Source organism: Hyperoodon ampullatus (assembly GCF_949752795.1).
Source record: "Hyperoodon ampullatus genome assembly, chromosome: 6".
Taxonomy (NCBI): Eukaryota; Metazoa; Chordata; class Mammalia; order Artiodactyla; family Ziphiidae; genus Hyperoodon; species Hyperoodon ampullatus.
The window spans coordinates 60,875,911-60,891,898 of NC_136919.1; the positions used below are offsets into that span (position 1 = coordinate 60,875,911).

Genomic DNA, 15,988 nt, shown 5'->3' on the forward strand with positions numbered 1-15,988 from the left:
GACTGTTTCATCATATCATTATTATTATTTGTAATAGGTATGACTCCGGAGGTGATATCTGCTCTTGGGCAAAGAAACATATTCTTTCTTAATCAGGCATAGTTATGATGCACAGACACATGAATGATGGACAGTATTAAAATGTTTATTGAGATATTCTGTTAATGGACAATCCCAAGACAAGGTAGAAGCAAGATGGTGTAAAATTAAGCAGTGTTTTTGGCAAATCCTTGCCTCACTTTTTTCAGATTTTGGCCTTTTTTAATGTAACGATTGACAGACTCCATAGAAAGCTGTTGAGAGTCGCTTTCTTTGTCTAAAAAAGTGCCACTTTGTTCATAGAAAATCCTAGTGTAAATGGTTAACTGCTTACTTAGCAGTTTACCTCATCTTTTTAAGTTGCCTAAAGCCTTCCCCCACGCCTCTCCCTTTGTGTGTAGTTTCTTCCACATTTCCTATTCAGTCTCAAACTGCTCTTGGAACTGGAAGAATATCTGAGGAAATCTCACTGTGGAGGAGAGTAGCAAGGGGGATTACTCAGCTGCCTGCCTCTCCCGCCCAGGCCGGGTGGAGCGAGCCCTGGATTACCAGCTGTGGCCATTTAAGGACATCTCACAGCCTCATTTTTCGGCTGTTTGAAAAATCTCTAATTTGGGGGATTTTGATGATTAAATACAAGAATGTATTTGAAGTATTATGCAAGCTTCATGGCACCGTCCGACGTGGGATGTTGTTAAGTCTCACAAAGGCTACCTCAACTGGCCTGGGCAATCAGAGCTGTCATTTGAAATGATACGTTCGAAAATGCAACGACCTGTCTCCCTTGTTGCTTCACTGGGATAAATTCTTTTCACAAACCTAGAGTAAATTCAGTTAAAAGGTCACCCACCTTATGCTCTTCCTTGGTAAATGGATTGATTACTGTGCTTTGGCATTTGAAATAAGGTGGCTGGCTCCTTTTAACGAGAAGGATTGAGAGGCACTCCTTCCTTAAAGGGGTCCTTCCCGTGCCGTCTGGGAAGGGGAGGTGGCCTCGATTTAGAGCGATGCCTTACATTTGGCCCAGCTTCGGACAAGTCTTGGGTTACTCCTGGACCTCTCTGCTTGGTCACCAAAGTAGGGGACATTCGTGCAAACCATTCTTCCCAGGATGGTAGCTGCTTCCGTGAAATAACCAGAACTTAGGCTTCATCTTGTCTTACTTCTTGCCTAATGAGGAGTATTTCTTCGTAAAGTGCTGAAAGGTTTATAAATCTCCTTGCATCTCATTCCAAATCCCTTCCTTATTAATGCCTTCCCTATCATATTATGTAAGTAATTGTTGTCATGAATGCCACAGGGAAATGTAGTCACATTACCACCTTTCAAATTGCCTTAGTGAAAATGAATAAAATGTCTATCAATGGAATACAGAATTGCTGATTCAACATTAAGGTAAAATGAGATGAGTATTGCTTATCATTCATATGATATCAGAGGTGCTTTGGCTCCTTATACAAAGTTAAGTATTCTGGTAAATGTAGACTGAGCTTAGTGAAAATGTGGTTCTTTTTTACAGTGAGCTAATCCCTTATTTTCAATTAGACGATAGGTGTGTGTTCATGGGAAGAGTGTTTCTTTTCTCATTACGTTATCACAGCTGCCTAAGTAGTCTGTAAAATTTGTAAGTACAGACAGTAAGTGGAATATCTTAATTGTTAACTGTTAGGTAAGAAAATAAAATGTTTCTGCCCAAGTTGAAATGCCTTTTCATTTCCTATTTCTCTAATATTACTAAATGCCTAACAAAATAGCTTTTATTACCATAGGCCCTATTTAATTGGGGGAAAAAAACATAACACATGCACTCCAAAGCCTGCATAGGCTTTGATGCCATAGAAGCAAGGGTATTTTCTTCATATAATTGGCTATATCCCGCTGTTGATTTTTACTCTGAACTCCTAAATTATTTAAATGGGGTCTTCCTCGTGTCGACTGATAGTCGGTTGTGGTCGTAAGCTAATGACTACAGATGCTCATTGGATCCGTGTCTGTGAAAATTTATGTGCCTCTGTGTATGTCCCTTTCTCCCTGTTTGTATTTATATATTCACACATAGTCACAGAAACATTCACATTCATATATGAACATCTACTCAGGATTATATGGTTTCTCTCTTTGCCCCCTCCCCTTAAACCGTATTTGTTTCTTGACTTTTGTGGAGGTAATTTTTTCATCACAGTAAATTGAGGAATACTTTTACTAGTGTACATGACAGAATTCACCATTGTCAATTTTAAACAATTCTCTTTGAGTTTTTCTAGTACCTTGATGAACATTATAACTGAGAGGCCTCCTCACCCCAAATTTGTTGAAGGATGTAAGGATTTCCTGGATTTTCCTGATAGAAAAATGGCAGTGGGGCTTCCCTGGTGGCGCAGTGGTTGAGAGTCCGCCTGCCGATGCAGGGGACGCAGGTTTGTGCCCCGGTCCGGGAGGATCCCACATGCCGCGGAGCGGCTGGGCCCGTGAGCCATGGCCGCTGAGCCTGCGCGTCCGGAGCCTGTGCTCCGCAACGGGAGAGGCCACAACAGTGAGAGGCCCGCGTACCGCAAAAAAAAAAAAAAAGAAAAATGGCAGTGGATTTAAAAGTCATTGTCATTTTCAAATGGACATACCAGGTTTTAATACTTTCAAAGTAGAAGGAATTTTCAGATTTAAGCAGCAGTGAAATTCTTTAGTTGCTTTGCCTTCTGTTTAATCACTCATTTAGCATTTGTATATTGAAGACCTACTAGGTTAAAGAAGGGTATTATGCTACATTGTGTCCCTGGGGGAATAATATCTTATGAATTAAATGTTTTAACACCACTAAAAGAAATTAGGTGAATGTAGTAGGTTTACCCTCCTCACTTTTAAGCAGCTTTATTGAGATAGAGTTCATGTATCATACACTCTACCCATTTAAAGTGTACAATTCAATGGATTTTAGTATATTCACAGTTATACACAACCATCATCACAGTCATTTCCAGAACATTTTCATCACCTCAAAAATAAACCACTAACTACTCCCTATCTTTACAGATTTCTGTGTTCTGCACATTTCATATGAATAGACTTATATAATTTAGGATCTCTTGTATCTGCCTTCTTTTACTCAGCATAATGTTTTTAAGGTTCATCCATATTGTAGTAATATCAAGTGTTCATTCCTTTTTATTAGCCAGATAATATTCCACTATGTAAATATACCATACTTTGTTTATCCATTTGCCAGGTGATGGGGTGGGGTAGAGAATTACACCTCTTAAGAGAAAATTAAAATGAGGTTTTAAGTCTTCTGATTTTTAGCAGTAACTGATGTTTAAAGGCTACCTTTTCACAGTGAATCTCTTTCAGGTATTTTGTATGTGCTTATTGTGAAGATAATATTTCCTTGGTGAGTAATGTTCTTATGATGTCTTGTTGGAGTCTGGCCATTTTGAATTGCCCAGCTTTCTGTCTTGACCTTGTTGTCCATTGTTTAGATCAGTGGCATCTGAACTTCGTAGTGAGTCTGGACTGACCATGTCTTTTCAAATCTTCTGACTCAGCCGCAAGATCTGATTGATGAAAAGACATCAAGAAATTTCAGAGCACATAAGTACAACAAAATGATCACTTTTATCAGGTTGCTGTTTCTTCATATGACATTAAAAAGCAATTAGACACATTTTAAGGAACCTTTTATACAAAGGTTAATACATTTTTCGATTTCTAATTTCTAGTTTATCTTACCACAAACTAAGATATATACTTTTGCTGGCCCATTGTGTGAATTTTTAAGGGGTTTGGTTAAGCAAACAGTAATTTCATTGCTTCTCATTTGCTGCTGTTACTATTACGAGTAGTGGCATTTACATTGCAGTTTAATACTCTGTGAGCCCTTTACTTTTACTCTACACTCTATAATCACTGATAATCACCTCTTGTGAATTCTGTGAACATTGTCCAAACTCAGATCTGTACATTTCCTTGCGTAAATACAGAAAACATACCCACCTTACTGCAACTATAGGTTTATATTAATAGTCTCAGAGTCAGAGTTAGATAAGACTTTTTAGGTTGTTATAAAACTTCTTTGCAGTATATTTAAAACCAGGGGTCTCAGTGTTCTATGTCTATCCAACTCACATCTTCTTGTCTTGTTTTGATACCTGATTGTAAAACCTGCCAGCACAACAGGTGGATATGGATATACCTTTCCTTTCAGCCTGTATGTGTTTTGTAGTCACGTAAAAGCAAATTTCTCTTGTAGCTGTCTAGTAAGCTCAGAAGTTATCCACCATGCCAAAAAAATTTTTTTCTTTGCTCAAGTTGCATCATGACTTAGGCAAATTTAAGACACTGTTCTTCTACAAAGGCAATATCATATAGATTTTCAAAGTCTTAGCTAAAACTCAGAGTACTTCTTTTGGAAGTTGTTGCTTTTCCATTAGTTTTATGGATCAGCCATGTGAAAATGGAAGAGGAAAAACTGTCCTGAAATTTATACAGGGAGCTGTTTCCTTACTTAATAAATCACCATTCCTATCATGTGAGTTCTTGAGAATCTCTGTGGCAATGCTTGAAGTACGGTCTTAGGTACTTTATACACAAGATGTATAAATATGTGTGGCAGTCCATCTTTTTTTGGTCACATATAAGATTACTCTCTTCATCCATAATGCTTAGTAGCTGTTACTTTGTAATTACTGCAGTGTATTCTGAGACAATCCTAGAAGAGTTAGTTTCCAGATTCATTATGGATAATTTTCCAGATTTTTTTAAAGACAGAAGTCTTTGAAGGACAGTTTTCCTACCTAATAAAAAAGGTTTATTTGACCTTTGGCACCATACATACCTTTCCTTCTGGGACCTGTATGTACAGAGGTGAATAACATATGCAGAGATGAATTAATAATAGTTAATTACAACATGGACTACTTTGGATTTTCATGGAAGTTTGGCTGGGTTTACCTATTTATCACACCTACATGTGATTTCCAAAGTAGAAAATTCATTTTATTAAGAAATTTGTTCTTGTTAAAAAATAAGAAAGGCAAACCTTGTCACTGATAACCATTATAGCCAATTAATTTGTACACCTAGATTGTACCACCTAAGTTTCTGGAAGAAACTAGTGGGACAGATGGATGCTATATTAATGATTGGCTTTTTCAGTAATTCAGTTTTAGTGTAGGTTATGTTCTTAACTCTTAAACATTTTTAAATGATTCAAGTAGAATTTCATAATCCAAGTTGTAAATCTTGGTATCCTCCCCAGAAATGAATAAGGAGAAAGCAGATTTAAGAAGGATTTTTAGTTATATATGAGATATTTGGCCAGGTTAATGAACACTTGAGGGGATCTCCTGGCAAATAGTTTTCTTTGTGTGGAAAGACAAAACCCAGAACTGAAATTAGTCTTATTTTGGGGGGTTTTGGGAAGGGAGGTTCTCTTTCTATGATTGTTCCTTCAGAATATGTCTTATGTTTCTATATGCCCCATGGCCTTATTTTGCCTTTTGTTGTTTTGTATTAATAGGTAACTTCTGTAAGTGTTCCCAAAGAAGGAACAGCTAACAGGAGATGTATTAATTAACCTTGTGTATAGTTCTTTTGTGATATATGCTAAATATTAGCTGAAGCCACAATCTGTGCTTTTCTGAGAAATATCATTTGGTGAGAAGATTGATGTTCAGTTCACATTAACTTGCAGAGTTCAAGCCAGCTACGAGTACAATGAAGCTTAAAGACTCTTCAGTTTTAGTGATAACGGAATCTGTTATTTGAATAGGGCTTTGGTGCTCATCCAGAATACTAGCAAATGCACTCTTGCTTAATATTCAAATATAAGTGTTACTGACTGAATTTTGATTAAATATTTTTATACTAAATTGGTCTACTTTATGAATTCTAGATATACTTTTGAACATGAATATTCATAATTTACTGGTTTTAACTGTATCTCTTCTTTTTCTATAGGTAATGGAAATAAACTGATTAGTAATTGGGAAATCCACCCTATCATTTAAGAGATGTGTAACACCTAAATGAACATTTTTGAACCCCAGTATTAAAACAGAAATAATAATCCCTGTCGTGCCCAATTTAGAGGATTATAGTATGAAGAATATGGCATCATATATGTCAAAGTTCATTTATTCATTAAGACTAAATATGTGTTAAGCATTTTACAAGGTGTTGGAAAAAATACATTGGGAAGAATCATAAGGGGAAAATTCAAATGTAATATGTGGAAAGTTTCTTGAGGTCATAAATGTTTTCCATCTTTTGAGCTTTTGCTATCACTAGACACAGTGGCACATGCTTTATATTCATTATTTCATTTGAGTCTTTTGACACTGTTGTGATGTTATTGTTACCGTCATTTTACAGATGGGAAAGAGGCTCGGAAGACTCATGCATTCTTTAAGTGCCTTTTAAGCACCTATTATTTGCCATTATATTTACACTGTAAGCCCAACAATATGTCACTTTGCCTTCAAGGAGCTTAAATTCTACAGGGAAAGACAGACTTTAATCAAATAGTCACACAGATATAGGTATATATATATATATATATATATATATATATATATATATAATGAGTAAGTATAGATAAATATAATATTCACAACTGTGATAAGTGCTGCGACAGAAATATCCCTTGGGGGCAGCTGCCCTGGGGAATGGAAGTAGTATTTGAGTTGAAAGCTTGAAAGATGAGCAGGAGTTAACAGTACACAGTGAGGTGGGGGGGCAGACGGAGGGGCTCTGCCCCATGGCTGCCTGCGAGTGGGTGGAGAGCTCACACAGACCTGGAATCTGATTCCTGTGACTTCAGGGCAAGGTCCTGAATTAGCTCCATCTCAGTTTCCTCCTTTGTGAAATAAAGGGAATAATAGTACTGACCTCGTGGTATTTTCTGAGGGAGAGCTAATGTTTGTAAATAGTTAAGCACAGTATCTGGAAAATGGCAAATATCCAGTAAATCTAGCTATTACTGATAATAGGTAATAGTTTACTGTTGTAGATAAAATTTAAAGCCCTACCTTTGGTAGAAGAAAAGATAAAGGCATAAAGAGGGAGAAATGGTGCTTCCCAAACCTGTTCAAGGGCTTCCTTCTGTTCTTAGGATCTCTCCTCTGAACCCACTGCCCATGAGCTCTGACTGTCAAATCCTTGAGCACAGGGACTCTGCCATCCATTTCTGCCACTTAACACAGTACTTGGCTCCACAGTGATGGGCTTTGCATAGTGATGATATTTGAAGCTGTAGGAGGGGGTGAAATTGCCAAATTAAAGAACGAAGAGCCCGGCCGTGGGAAACACCTGTATTTATTTACAGTGGAGAGAGAGTGAGAAGCTGCTGTCAATAAACCAGGATAGTTGGTCTCTACAGCCCAGCAATGAAGGAGAGTTAGTGCCTTAAGTTGCCTCGGGGTCTAGGAGAATGAGGAGGCTAGAAAAGGGGACCAGATGTGATGAGAACATTCCTCTTGGAGACAGCAGTTTCAGGACTGTGTGGGGCAGAATCCAGATTGCACAATTAAAATGTAGGTGGAAGCAGTGGGTGGTGGGTGCATGGATTTTTCTTTCAAGAAATCTATGGCAAAGTTAAGCAGAGGAATCATTACTTTAAATAAGTTGCAGGCTTAAGAAAATTTGTTCTTGTTCTTGGGGTGTTGGAAAAGCTTATCCTACTGAAATGGAGGAAAGAGTTTCAGGCACTCGCTGAAGTGGCGTCCTGGAGGTGTGGAGGGGTTGTTAGCCTGAGTTGGCCAGACCTGCATAAGGGTCCTGCATCTATAGGTGGGAATATCCTGATCAAATTGTCTGCTCTTTTCCTGGTGTCCCCTTTCTGTCACCTCGTTATCGCCGCTGAATTTTCTGTAGTCATGAATGCCCGGCAGTGGGTGGGAAGCATTCATATACTAGCTACATGAAGAAATGGATGTGCTCACCAAAATGAAAGCTTCACCATCTCTGCTCTTCCCAGCTCTCTCCTTGTAAAGTGTGTATGTTTTTGAGGCTTCACTGGCCTTGAGAGTTTTATGATAATTTATTTTTTTGAAGTGTGGGTGAGTTGGCAAGTGATCACATTGGTTCTGTTTTGTTGTGAATAAATAGTATGTCAAACTTTTATGCCGTTTCAAAAATGTTACTTAGAATAAGACTTCCTTTGAAGCCACAATAGTCTCATACTCAAAATATTTATTTAGACCATATTGTTTAAATATATATAATTCCCTTAAGGAACAATTGTAGTCTATATAAATCTGAATTGAAAACAAATAGACCTTCTGGAAGTCATAGAAATACAAAATGGATATTCCAGTGCTCAAGTGTTTATATACAAAAGGAGCTGAGGTGTTCCAATGTTTGTATGTTTAGGTACAAAAAGGGTAAAATTATGAAAAAGGAAAAGGATGATGATCTGAAAAGTTTAATTCCCAAATGTGCCAGATGTATAAAGTTATTTAGGGAGAGAAAAATATTTGAATCATAAACTAGTTCTCAGTAAATGAATGAATAGTTCAATCAGTAAATAAATAAATATACATAAAATAAAGTACATCTACAGTCTCTTAATTTGTTTTGTCCTGAATATAGCTATAATTAAAACCGACGAAAGTATGTTTTAAACACAATGTAAAGTGAGGGTATTTTTGTTAAATAACTGTCAAATCAAAATGATCAAATTAATGATTTAAAATATATATGTTTTTTGTGCTGGAGTTAATGTGTAGTCCTTGAGAGATAGTCATTGTTAGTTTTGATCATTCCTTAGTCTGGTAAAACAGAGGCGACTTTTTTTTCCTTAGTGTTTATGAAAGATTCTGTTATCGCACTTCAGATTATATAAATATTTTAATGTCAATGTGGTTGCTGCATCTGAATTTATAATTGGATAGTTTGTAAGGTGCCTTGTTTTTAGTAGAAACACTGCCCTCTAAACTGTTGTTGTTTTGTTTTGTGTTACCATAGTACAATCAAATTGTGAGTTCATTAATGAACACACCATTTAAAGAAGCTCTTTCTAACCTGGAATGTTCTGACATATTGCTCAGTCAGTTAAACTATTGAAGTTGATACAAGAAATTTGGGGAGAAACATTTCCCCTTCTAACCTTCAACTACATATATTATTCTTGCGTAGTCAGCATTTCCTTTGCTGCCCCTATTTCTTACTACTATTTCCTTTCATCACTAATACATACAACAAAGTTTTACAACCTCCTAATATGTAGTTGGACCATTGACATTGGAAGAAAGGCCCTGAAATATCAGGCAGATGATATACCTGAGTGTTTTTCTTGCAGTAATAGAGGAGCAAACCAAGGTTGGAGGTGAAGCAAAGAGAGGAGTCTAGGCAAGGACTCTATTGGAAACTGATAGGGACCTATAGATTTGATGTTCATTAACAAAAGAGAAATATTTTAAACTCGCCTGATCTAAAGCATGGGGAGCAGTCAAAGCCCATTCAGTCTTACTCTCTGTAAATGGAGTTTGTCCCAACCATGTTAACAATGTCTAAAATACTGTCTGTTACAAATAAGACAGTTTATATAAAAATCCAGCTGGTTCCAGGAACATGAACGTCTGGAGTTGTGTAAGTGAGAGTAGCTTTCAGGCCCAGCACTGCAGTTTCAGGTAACCCTGTACCTCTCTCCACCCCACCCCCCAAATCAGTAATTATTGATTACATCTAGAGCCGTAGAGAGGTCTTTTCCTGGCAGTTCAGGTAGTTACAGTAGATGGTTAATCTGTGAATGATCGGACTAAATCTCTTCTATCTTCAGAACTGCCATGCAAGTTAGAATTAAATGTATGAGATAAATTTATTAACTGTAGTCTAGGAGCATAGGTCGGCTTTAGCACCGTTCTTAAGCATAGGTTCTTAATCTATCAAAAGTTACACTTCACTAATGCTAATTTTCTGTGGATTCACTTTATAATGTAAACCGGGGAGATTTTTTTTTTTTTTTTTTTGCGGTACGCAGGCTTCTCACTGCTGTGGCCTCTCCCGTTGTGGAGCACAGGCTCCGGAGGCGCAGGCTCAGTGGCCACGGCTCACGGGCCCAGCCGCTCTGCAGCATGTGGGATCTTCCCGGACTGGGGCACGAACCCTCGTCCCCTGCATCGGCAGGCGGGCCCTCAACCACTGCGCCACCAGGGAAGCCCGGGGAGATGATTTTTTAAAGTGCTTATAAAGAAATGAAAGGTTTTTGAGTGTGTCTTTCAGTTTTCTAAGATACAGGTGAGTTGTTCCAAGTATCAAATGTTCACATACATGTCTTTTCCTGTTCTACATCTGATCTAAAAACAAATGTAAACTTAATCTCTTACATCATCATTTTTTAAAAATGGGGGTTGTTTTGCATTTTTCAAAATAGGAATGAAAATGGACTTGATATATCAAGGGGGGAACAAACAAGGAATTGGGAAGTGACAAATGATGCCAGAAATATGCCAGGTCTTATTGGGCCAACAGGAATGTCTCTCAAAATGTGTCTGAAAGATTAATAAAACATTTAAATGAAACACTGCAGAAGAAAAGTAATATTCTAATAATATTACTTGTATATCATGTTTTACTTGGAACAACGTTTCATTTGAACATTATTGTATGAGAGTGTATATTTTTTGCACTGTTGCCAGGTGGATGAACTTAAATGTGCCTATTTGGTAGCAGCAATATTTTTTTCTCCTTCGGGTCCCTGGTGTTTCAGATCCAGCATCTTGTAGAGTATGTAATCCTTTACTCTTATACTACTCGGTCTATGCTTCTAATTTAAAGCTCACCTATGAATGGCATGAAACATTCTATTAGTGAATCAGTGTTGTTTTCTAATATGTTTTGGTAAGAGATTTTGATGGTTTCAAAATTTATTTTTAAAACTCTCCAGGCCCCTAAAGCTGTTAAAAATGGGAAGTGGGTGTTATTATTAAAATGGTGAAGAAATATGGTACCTTTGAACAGATGCTGATCTTTTTTCCTCCTCTCCTTTGCAGGCCATCCGCTGCACACTGGTGAACTGCACGTGTGAATGTTTCCAGCCGGGGAAGATTAACCTGAGGACTTGTGATCAGTGTAAACATGGCTGGGTGGCACATGGTGAGGAAAATCTGGACTTTTCTTCCTGCTCTTGTTATGTTCGTGTGAGCGTGCCTTAATTTTTCTTTTTTAGAGCTGTCACTGGCCTGGAGAAGAGAGGGGTCAGCTGTGCTCCAAGTGTTAGTTCCCGTGCAGCCTGCAGCTCCCAAATAGCATATTCTCGGCTCCAATAAGTAAGGCCAGGCGGGCAGCTCTCAGCAGCAGGGCGAGATGTTTATAGGACAGTTGGGTTCTGAGTGAACATAGCAGCAGCCAGCAAGCACCAGGCCCGATGGAAACTCAAACATACCACAGTTGGCCTTTCAGGGCCTGGACCTCAGAGGGAAGCTGGCAAGTCCTCTTTGCTTGAGGAGAACTCCTCCATGACTGCTCAGCCTTGTCATCTGCGTTCGGGGCAGAGTTTATCCTCCCAGATGTTAAATTTTGTATGGTCTAAGGTGGGTGAGAGAGTGAACGGGAACATTATTTGGCTTGTGTCTGAAAAAAAATAATCCGTAAATACCGTCTTTCAGCGTGCCCGGGGATTGGAGGAGGCTGGCTGGCCCTGGTGGAGGGTGAGCTCTGCATAGGTGTGTGTTCGGGGTGAGGGTGACCGGGGGCTGGGGCGGGAAGGGTGGAGGCTCTTTGCCAGATGCACAGAGCTGTCCCATCCGTGGGCCTTGACCGAGCATTTAACGTGTTCTTCTGTCTGGTTTATGTTTTTTACGTTGAGGCGAAAGGAGACTTGCAAATAAGCAGAGATTTTACATTAATTTTCTTCACTTCCTAGACTGTATAATTTTAAAAGATAGGTAATGTTTATAGAAGAAATCCTGGCTTGAGATTTTTTTGACAGCCTGGGGGAGTGGCTCTTAAGTGGACATATTCTTCATTCCCAAGCAGTGCCAAATAGCCAGTGGGTTGTATTTTTATAAATGTCATGTTATTCTAGCAAGATCTGAGGGAACGACACCGGACCATGCCTTGAGATGCATTTAATTTATCATGTATCTTGCTTCTTGGGGCATGTATGTTGGTGTTATGGGGCCATTTCAGCCCTGTTTCTGTGAGGGAGAGACAAGAGGTATATCAGGTAGTATGGGGGGAGCACACTGGAAGGCGTGTGCCTGGCACACAGAGCCCCAGTCCTCCAGTGCCTCCAGGGATGGAACTTGTTCCTGCTTTATTAACAAGGCCAAAATCTGTAACAACTCTCAGTCCAGCTTTGAGCAACACTTGAGCTGCTGTTGCTTTTGTGGTCTATGCAAGTGACTACGTTCGATGATTTTTTCTCCCTTCCTACATTAGTTTGCTAGGGCTGCCATAACAAAATGCCACCAACTGGGCGGCTTAAACATCAGAAATTTATTTTCTCATGGTTCTGAAGGGCCAGAAGTCCCATATCAGGGTGGTTTCATTCTGAGGCCCCTCTTAGGGGCTTGCAGATGGCTGCCCTCTCGCTGTGTCCTCACGTGATCTTTGCTCTGTGAGGCACACCCCTGGTGTCTCTGTGCACCCAGATTCCTCTTCTTATAAGGACACCAGTCAGATTGGATGAGGGGCCACCCTAAGGGCCTCATTTTAATTTAATCACCTCTTGAAAGGCCCTCTCTCCAAATACAGTCACATTCTGAAGGACTGGGGATGAAGACTTCAACAGATGAATTTGTGGGGGAAACACAATTCAGTTTATAACACTTCCCAAGTGTCCTTCTTTTCCCTCAGTAAGTTTTGGCTCTGCCAGATAATAGCTTATGTCCCAAGCCCATCAAGGATCCTGGAGGCAGTGCGGGGTCAAATTCTGGCTCTACAACTTTGATGACATGTCGCCCAGCACCTCTGCATCTGAGCTTTCTTATCTGTAATAGAGGGTTAATGACATCTACCTTGTAAGATTATTGTGAGCATTGACGATAAACTATATGAAGTCTTTAAAATGAATTATACATGTTAAAAGCAACAAACTGGACAGCACATGAGCAATAAGGGGGGTGGGGAGGATCCAGTCATTAAACAAAGGACTTTTCATTCATTCCCTCTCATTTTTTCCAAAGCCATCTTGTGTTACCATCATCTGTCTACTGTGGTAGCCTTGTGAGTATAAAAGTTTACTGTGTCACCAGTTTATTTTATCTGTCTAACTTCCACGTGCATATTACATTAGTAGTGTAATGGGGGGAAAAAGCAATATTTCTTCCTTCTTCAACAACATAAATTATCCCTGGCCAGTGGTTGTTTCTAAGATTTTCTGAGGGATGTGGTTTTTTTCCCCAAACTTGAATAAGGTATTTCTGTTACATCAGATTCGGCTTTTCCTACCATGTCATTAGAAATTCTGTGTTTCTGGTATATGAATTGCGAAGTTTCTCAGATCTAACTTTTCCTCACCACTACTATCACCTTGACCTCTTCTCCCCCACAAGAGCGACATCTCTGTATACAACTCAAAATATGTACACGCCGATATACAGATGTCACTCTTCCCCCATTCAGTAGGACAAATACGACACTGAGGGTCTGGCTCCTAGCTTTTGAGTTGGCAGTGGGATGAGAGCACCCACTCTTTTTGCCCTTAGCGTTTCAACTAATTGCTTCACTCTCTCCCCCTGCACAGAAAACCCTGAAATCGTGTCTCCAGTTATTTCTGCTCAGAGGTGAGATACAGCAGTCTTCCTGGCTGCCTTACTCAGCACAGTATCCTATGTGTGGGACAAGGAGAAAGTGGCTTGTTTCTTCTACTGTGTGATTTTTCTGTGAAAGTAGATGGAAGAGCAAGGAGTAAGACTACCAAAATACATCTCATGGAATCATTTCATCATAGCACTGAACACACTCCACGTGTAATTGTACCATAAAAAATTAATATTTGCCATTAAAAATAACTAAATGCCAAAAAATCAGGGGTTCTCTACAAAAAGATGAATTTTTAGAAATTTGTTGGCCTCTTTTGAATTAATGTCTTACTATATCTTCTTTGTTATCAGCATCTTCAGTTTCTTCATAAGATGTAGGATTTCATGGGTTATTATATATTTATTCATACACACACAGTCTCACACAGTCACTTCATAGCCTTATAGATTGCTTCTTAAGTCTGCTTGAATTGTTGACATTAGTTGCTTTACAAAAATCTTAAGATGTTTTAAAAAGTGAAAAGGAGTAATTAATTCATCATACTGTAACACCTGAATTTTGCAATTACTCACTGGGCCGTGGTGCTGTTCACAGATTACTTCCTTGAAATCTTAGCACCATTGAGATAAAGAGGGGGGAACCCAAAAATGACTCCTTGATTACCAGTAGGTATTTCCCACTGAATTAATAAAGGATTTCCTGCTCTTTTTCCCCATTAAGGAATTTCAGCTCTTGCACTTTGAAAGCAGGGCTTTATTGAATTTAACATTATTTAAAACAAGCTCTTTGGGGATATAGGATGTCCATACCAACAGTGTATAATAACCTTGAGCTTCTAATTTTGTCATATTTCACAGTCTTCAGTTAAAGGACTCCAGCATACTGCCACTTAATTCACTTAACAACTGTATTTTTTTCCTTCCTCTGTTTGCATTGACTTTTCTATGCTTTTCCTTCATTTGCCTAAAATTATCAGAGTGAGTCTTGAAAACATTAAAAAAAAAACACATTTCCTGCAAGTTTAATTTTTCTTGGTTCAACATTGCCAAAATAAGGTATCAGTGTAAGAGCAGTAATGGGCTTCTTTACTGGTGACATAAATGTTTTTGTCAGTAGAAATTCAGTAGGTGGTATTTTGACCCTTTCCCACCATACTAGGATAGTAATTCTACTGTTCACAGAATTGAAGCTTCAGCCAAAGATTTTACATAGCCTTACAAATTAGCAGATCTTACTAGTATACTGAGTTGTGGGCAAGGAGGGGTGGGAGGAAGTGTACTTTGTAGCTACGCATCATTCTCCTCTGAGGAACCTGCTTCCAGTGAGAAGTTTAACTAATCGGACTCTCTTGCCTTTGTGATAAACTGGAGGTGGGGTGTAAAGGGCGAGGGCTACTGTACTAAACCATTTTTATTATTTGTTGTTTGCAAATTAGTTTTACTGTCTATAGTATAGATGATGACTTTATTTCTAAACCAGTAAGATGAATAAAGTAGTACAAGTGTTAAAAAGTAAACTAGGGGCTTCCCTGGTGGCACAGTGGTTGAGAGTCCGCCTGCCGATGCAGGGGACGCGGGTTCGTGCCCCGGTCCGGGAGGATCCCACATGCCGCGGAGCGGCTGGGCCCGTGAGCCATGGCCGCTGAGCCTGCGCGTCCGGAGCCTGTGCTCCGCAACGGGAGAGGCCACGGCAGTGAGAGGTCCGCCTAAAGCAAAAAAAAAAAAAAAAAAAGTAAACTATATTCTAAATGATTTTCAGAAACATTTAATGATAATCCAGGACAACTGGGAAATTACTGTTTTAAAAAAAAAAACATGATGGGATATATTTGATTTGATAAAAGAGGTGGGCAGATTTTAGAAAAGTAATTTATTTAGAGCTTTTTTCCTTGGTTAGCTCAGTAATTTTTACTTTTGACGAAGCCCACTTGTTAAAACTCCTTAAAAAAAAAAAAAATCCATTGTTTCTTGGGATGTCCAGTAAGCATTTGTCAAGGATAGAGCCTTGATGAATAAAAAATATATTACGTAGGTTAAAAAACCCCACGGTAGCTTTCTTGGTGCAACTTATTTTCTTTATAGAATACTTTGACTTTAAATACCTTAATTATTTACTCAGCAAGCCAGCTGTTTTCCTGCCAGTGTTCAAACTATTCAGATTTTTTAAATGTAAAATGAGCAGGCTTGGCCTGTCATCTGGATCATCAATGAAGAGATATTTATCAAACATACATCATATGTAAAGTATTGTA

At 38.8% G+C, this 15,988-nt stretch overlaps 1 protein-coding gene across 3 annotated transcripts in view; it reads left to right on the top strand.

The window, feature by feature from the left end:
• Positions 1–15,988, top strand: part of BNC2 (basonuclin zinc finger protein 2) — a gene marked incomplete at its 3' end in the record, with an annotated part of 301,189 nt that overhangs the window by 141,234 nt on the left and 143,967 nt on the right. For all 3 annotated transcript variants that reach the window (XM_079706197.1, XM_079706198.1, XM_079706199.1), the window contains one exon: positions 11,022–11,124. In XM_079706197.1, the coding sequence (XP_079562323.1) occupies positions 11,022–11,124 (103 nt within the window). The remainder of the gene's footprint in view (positions 1–11,021; positions 11,125–15,988) is intronic.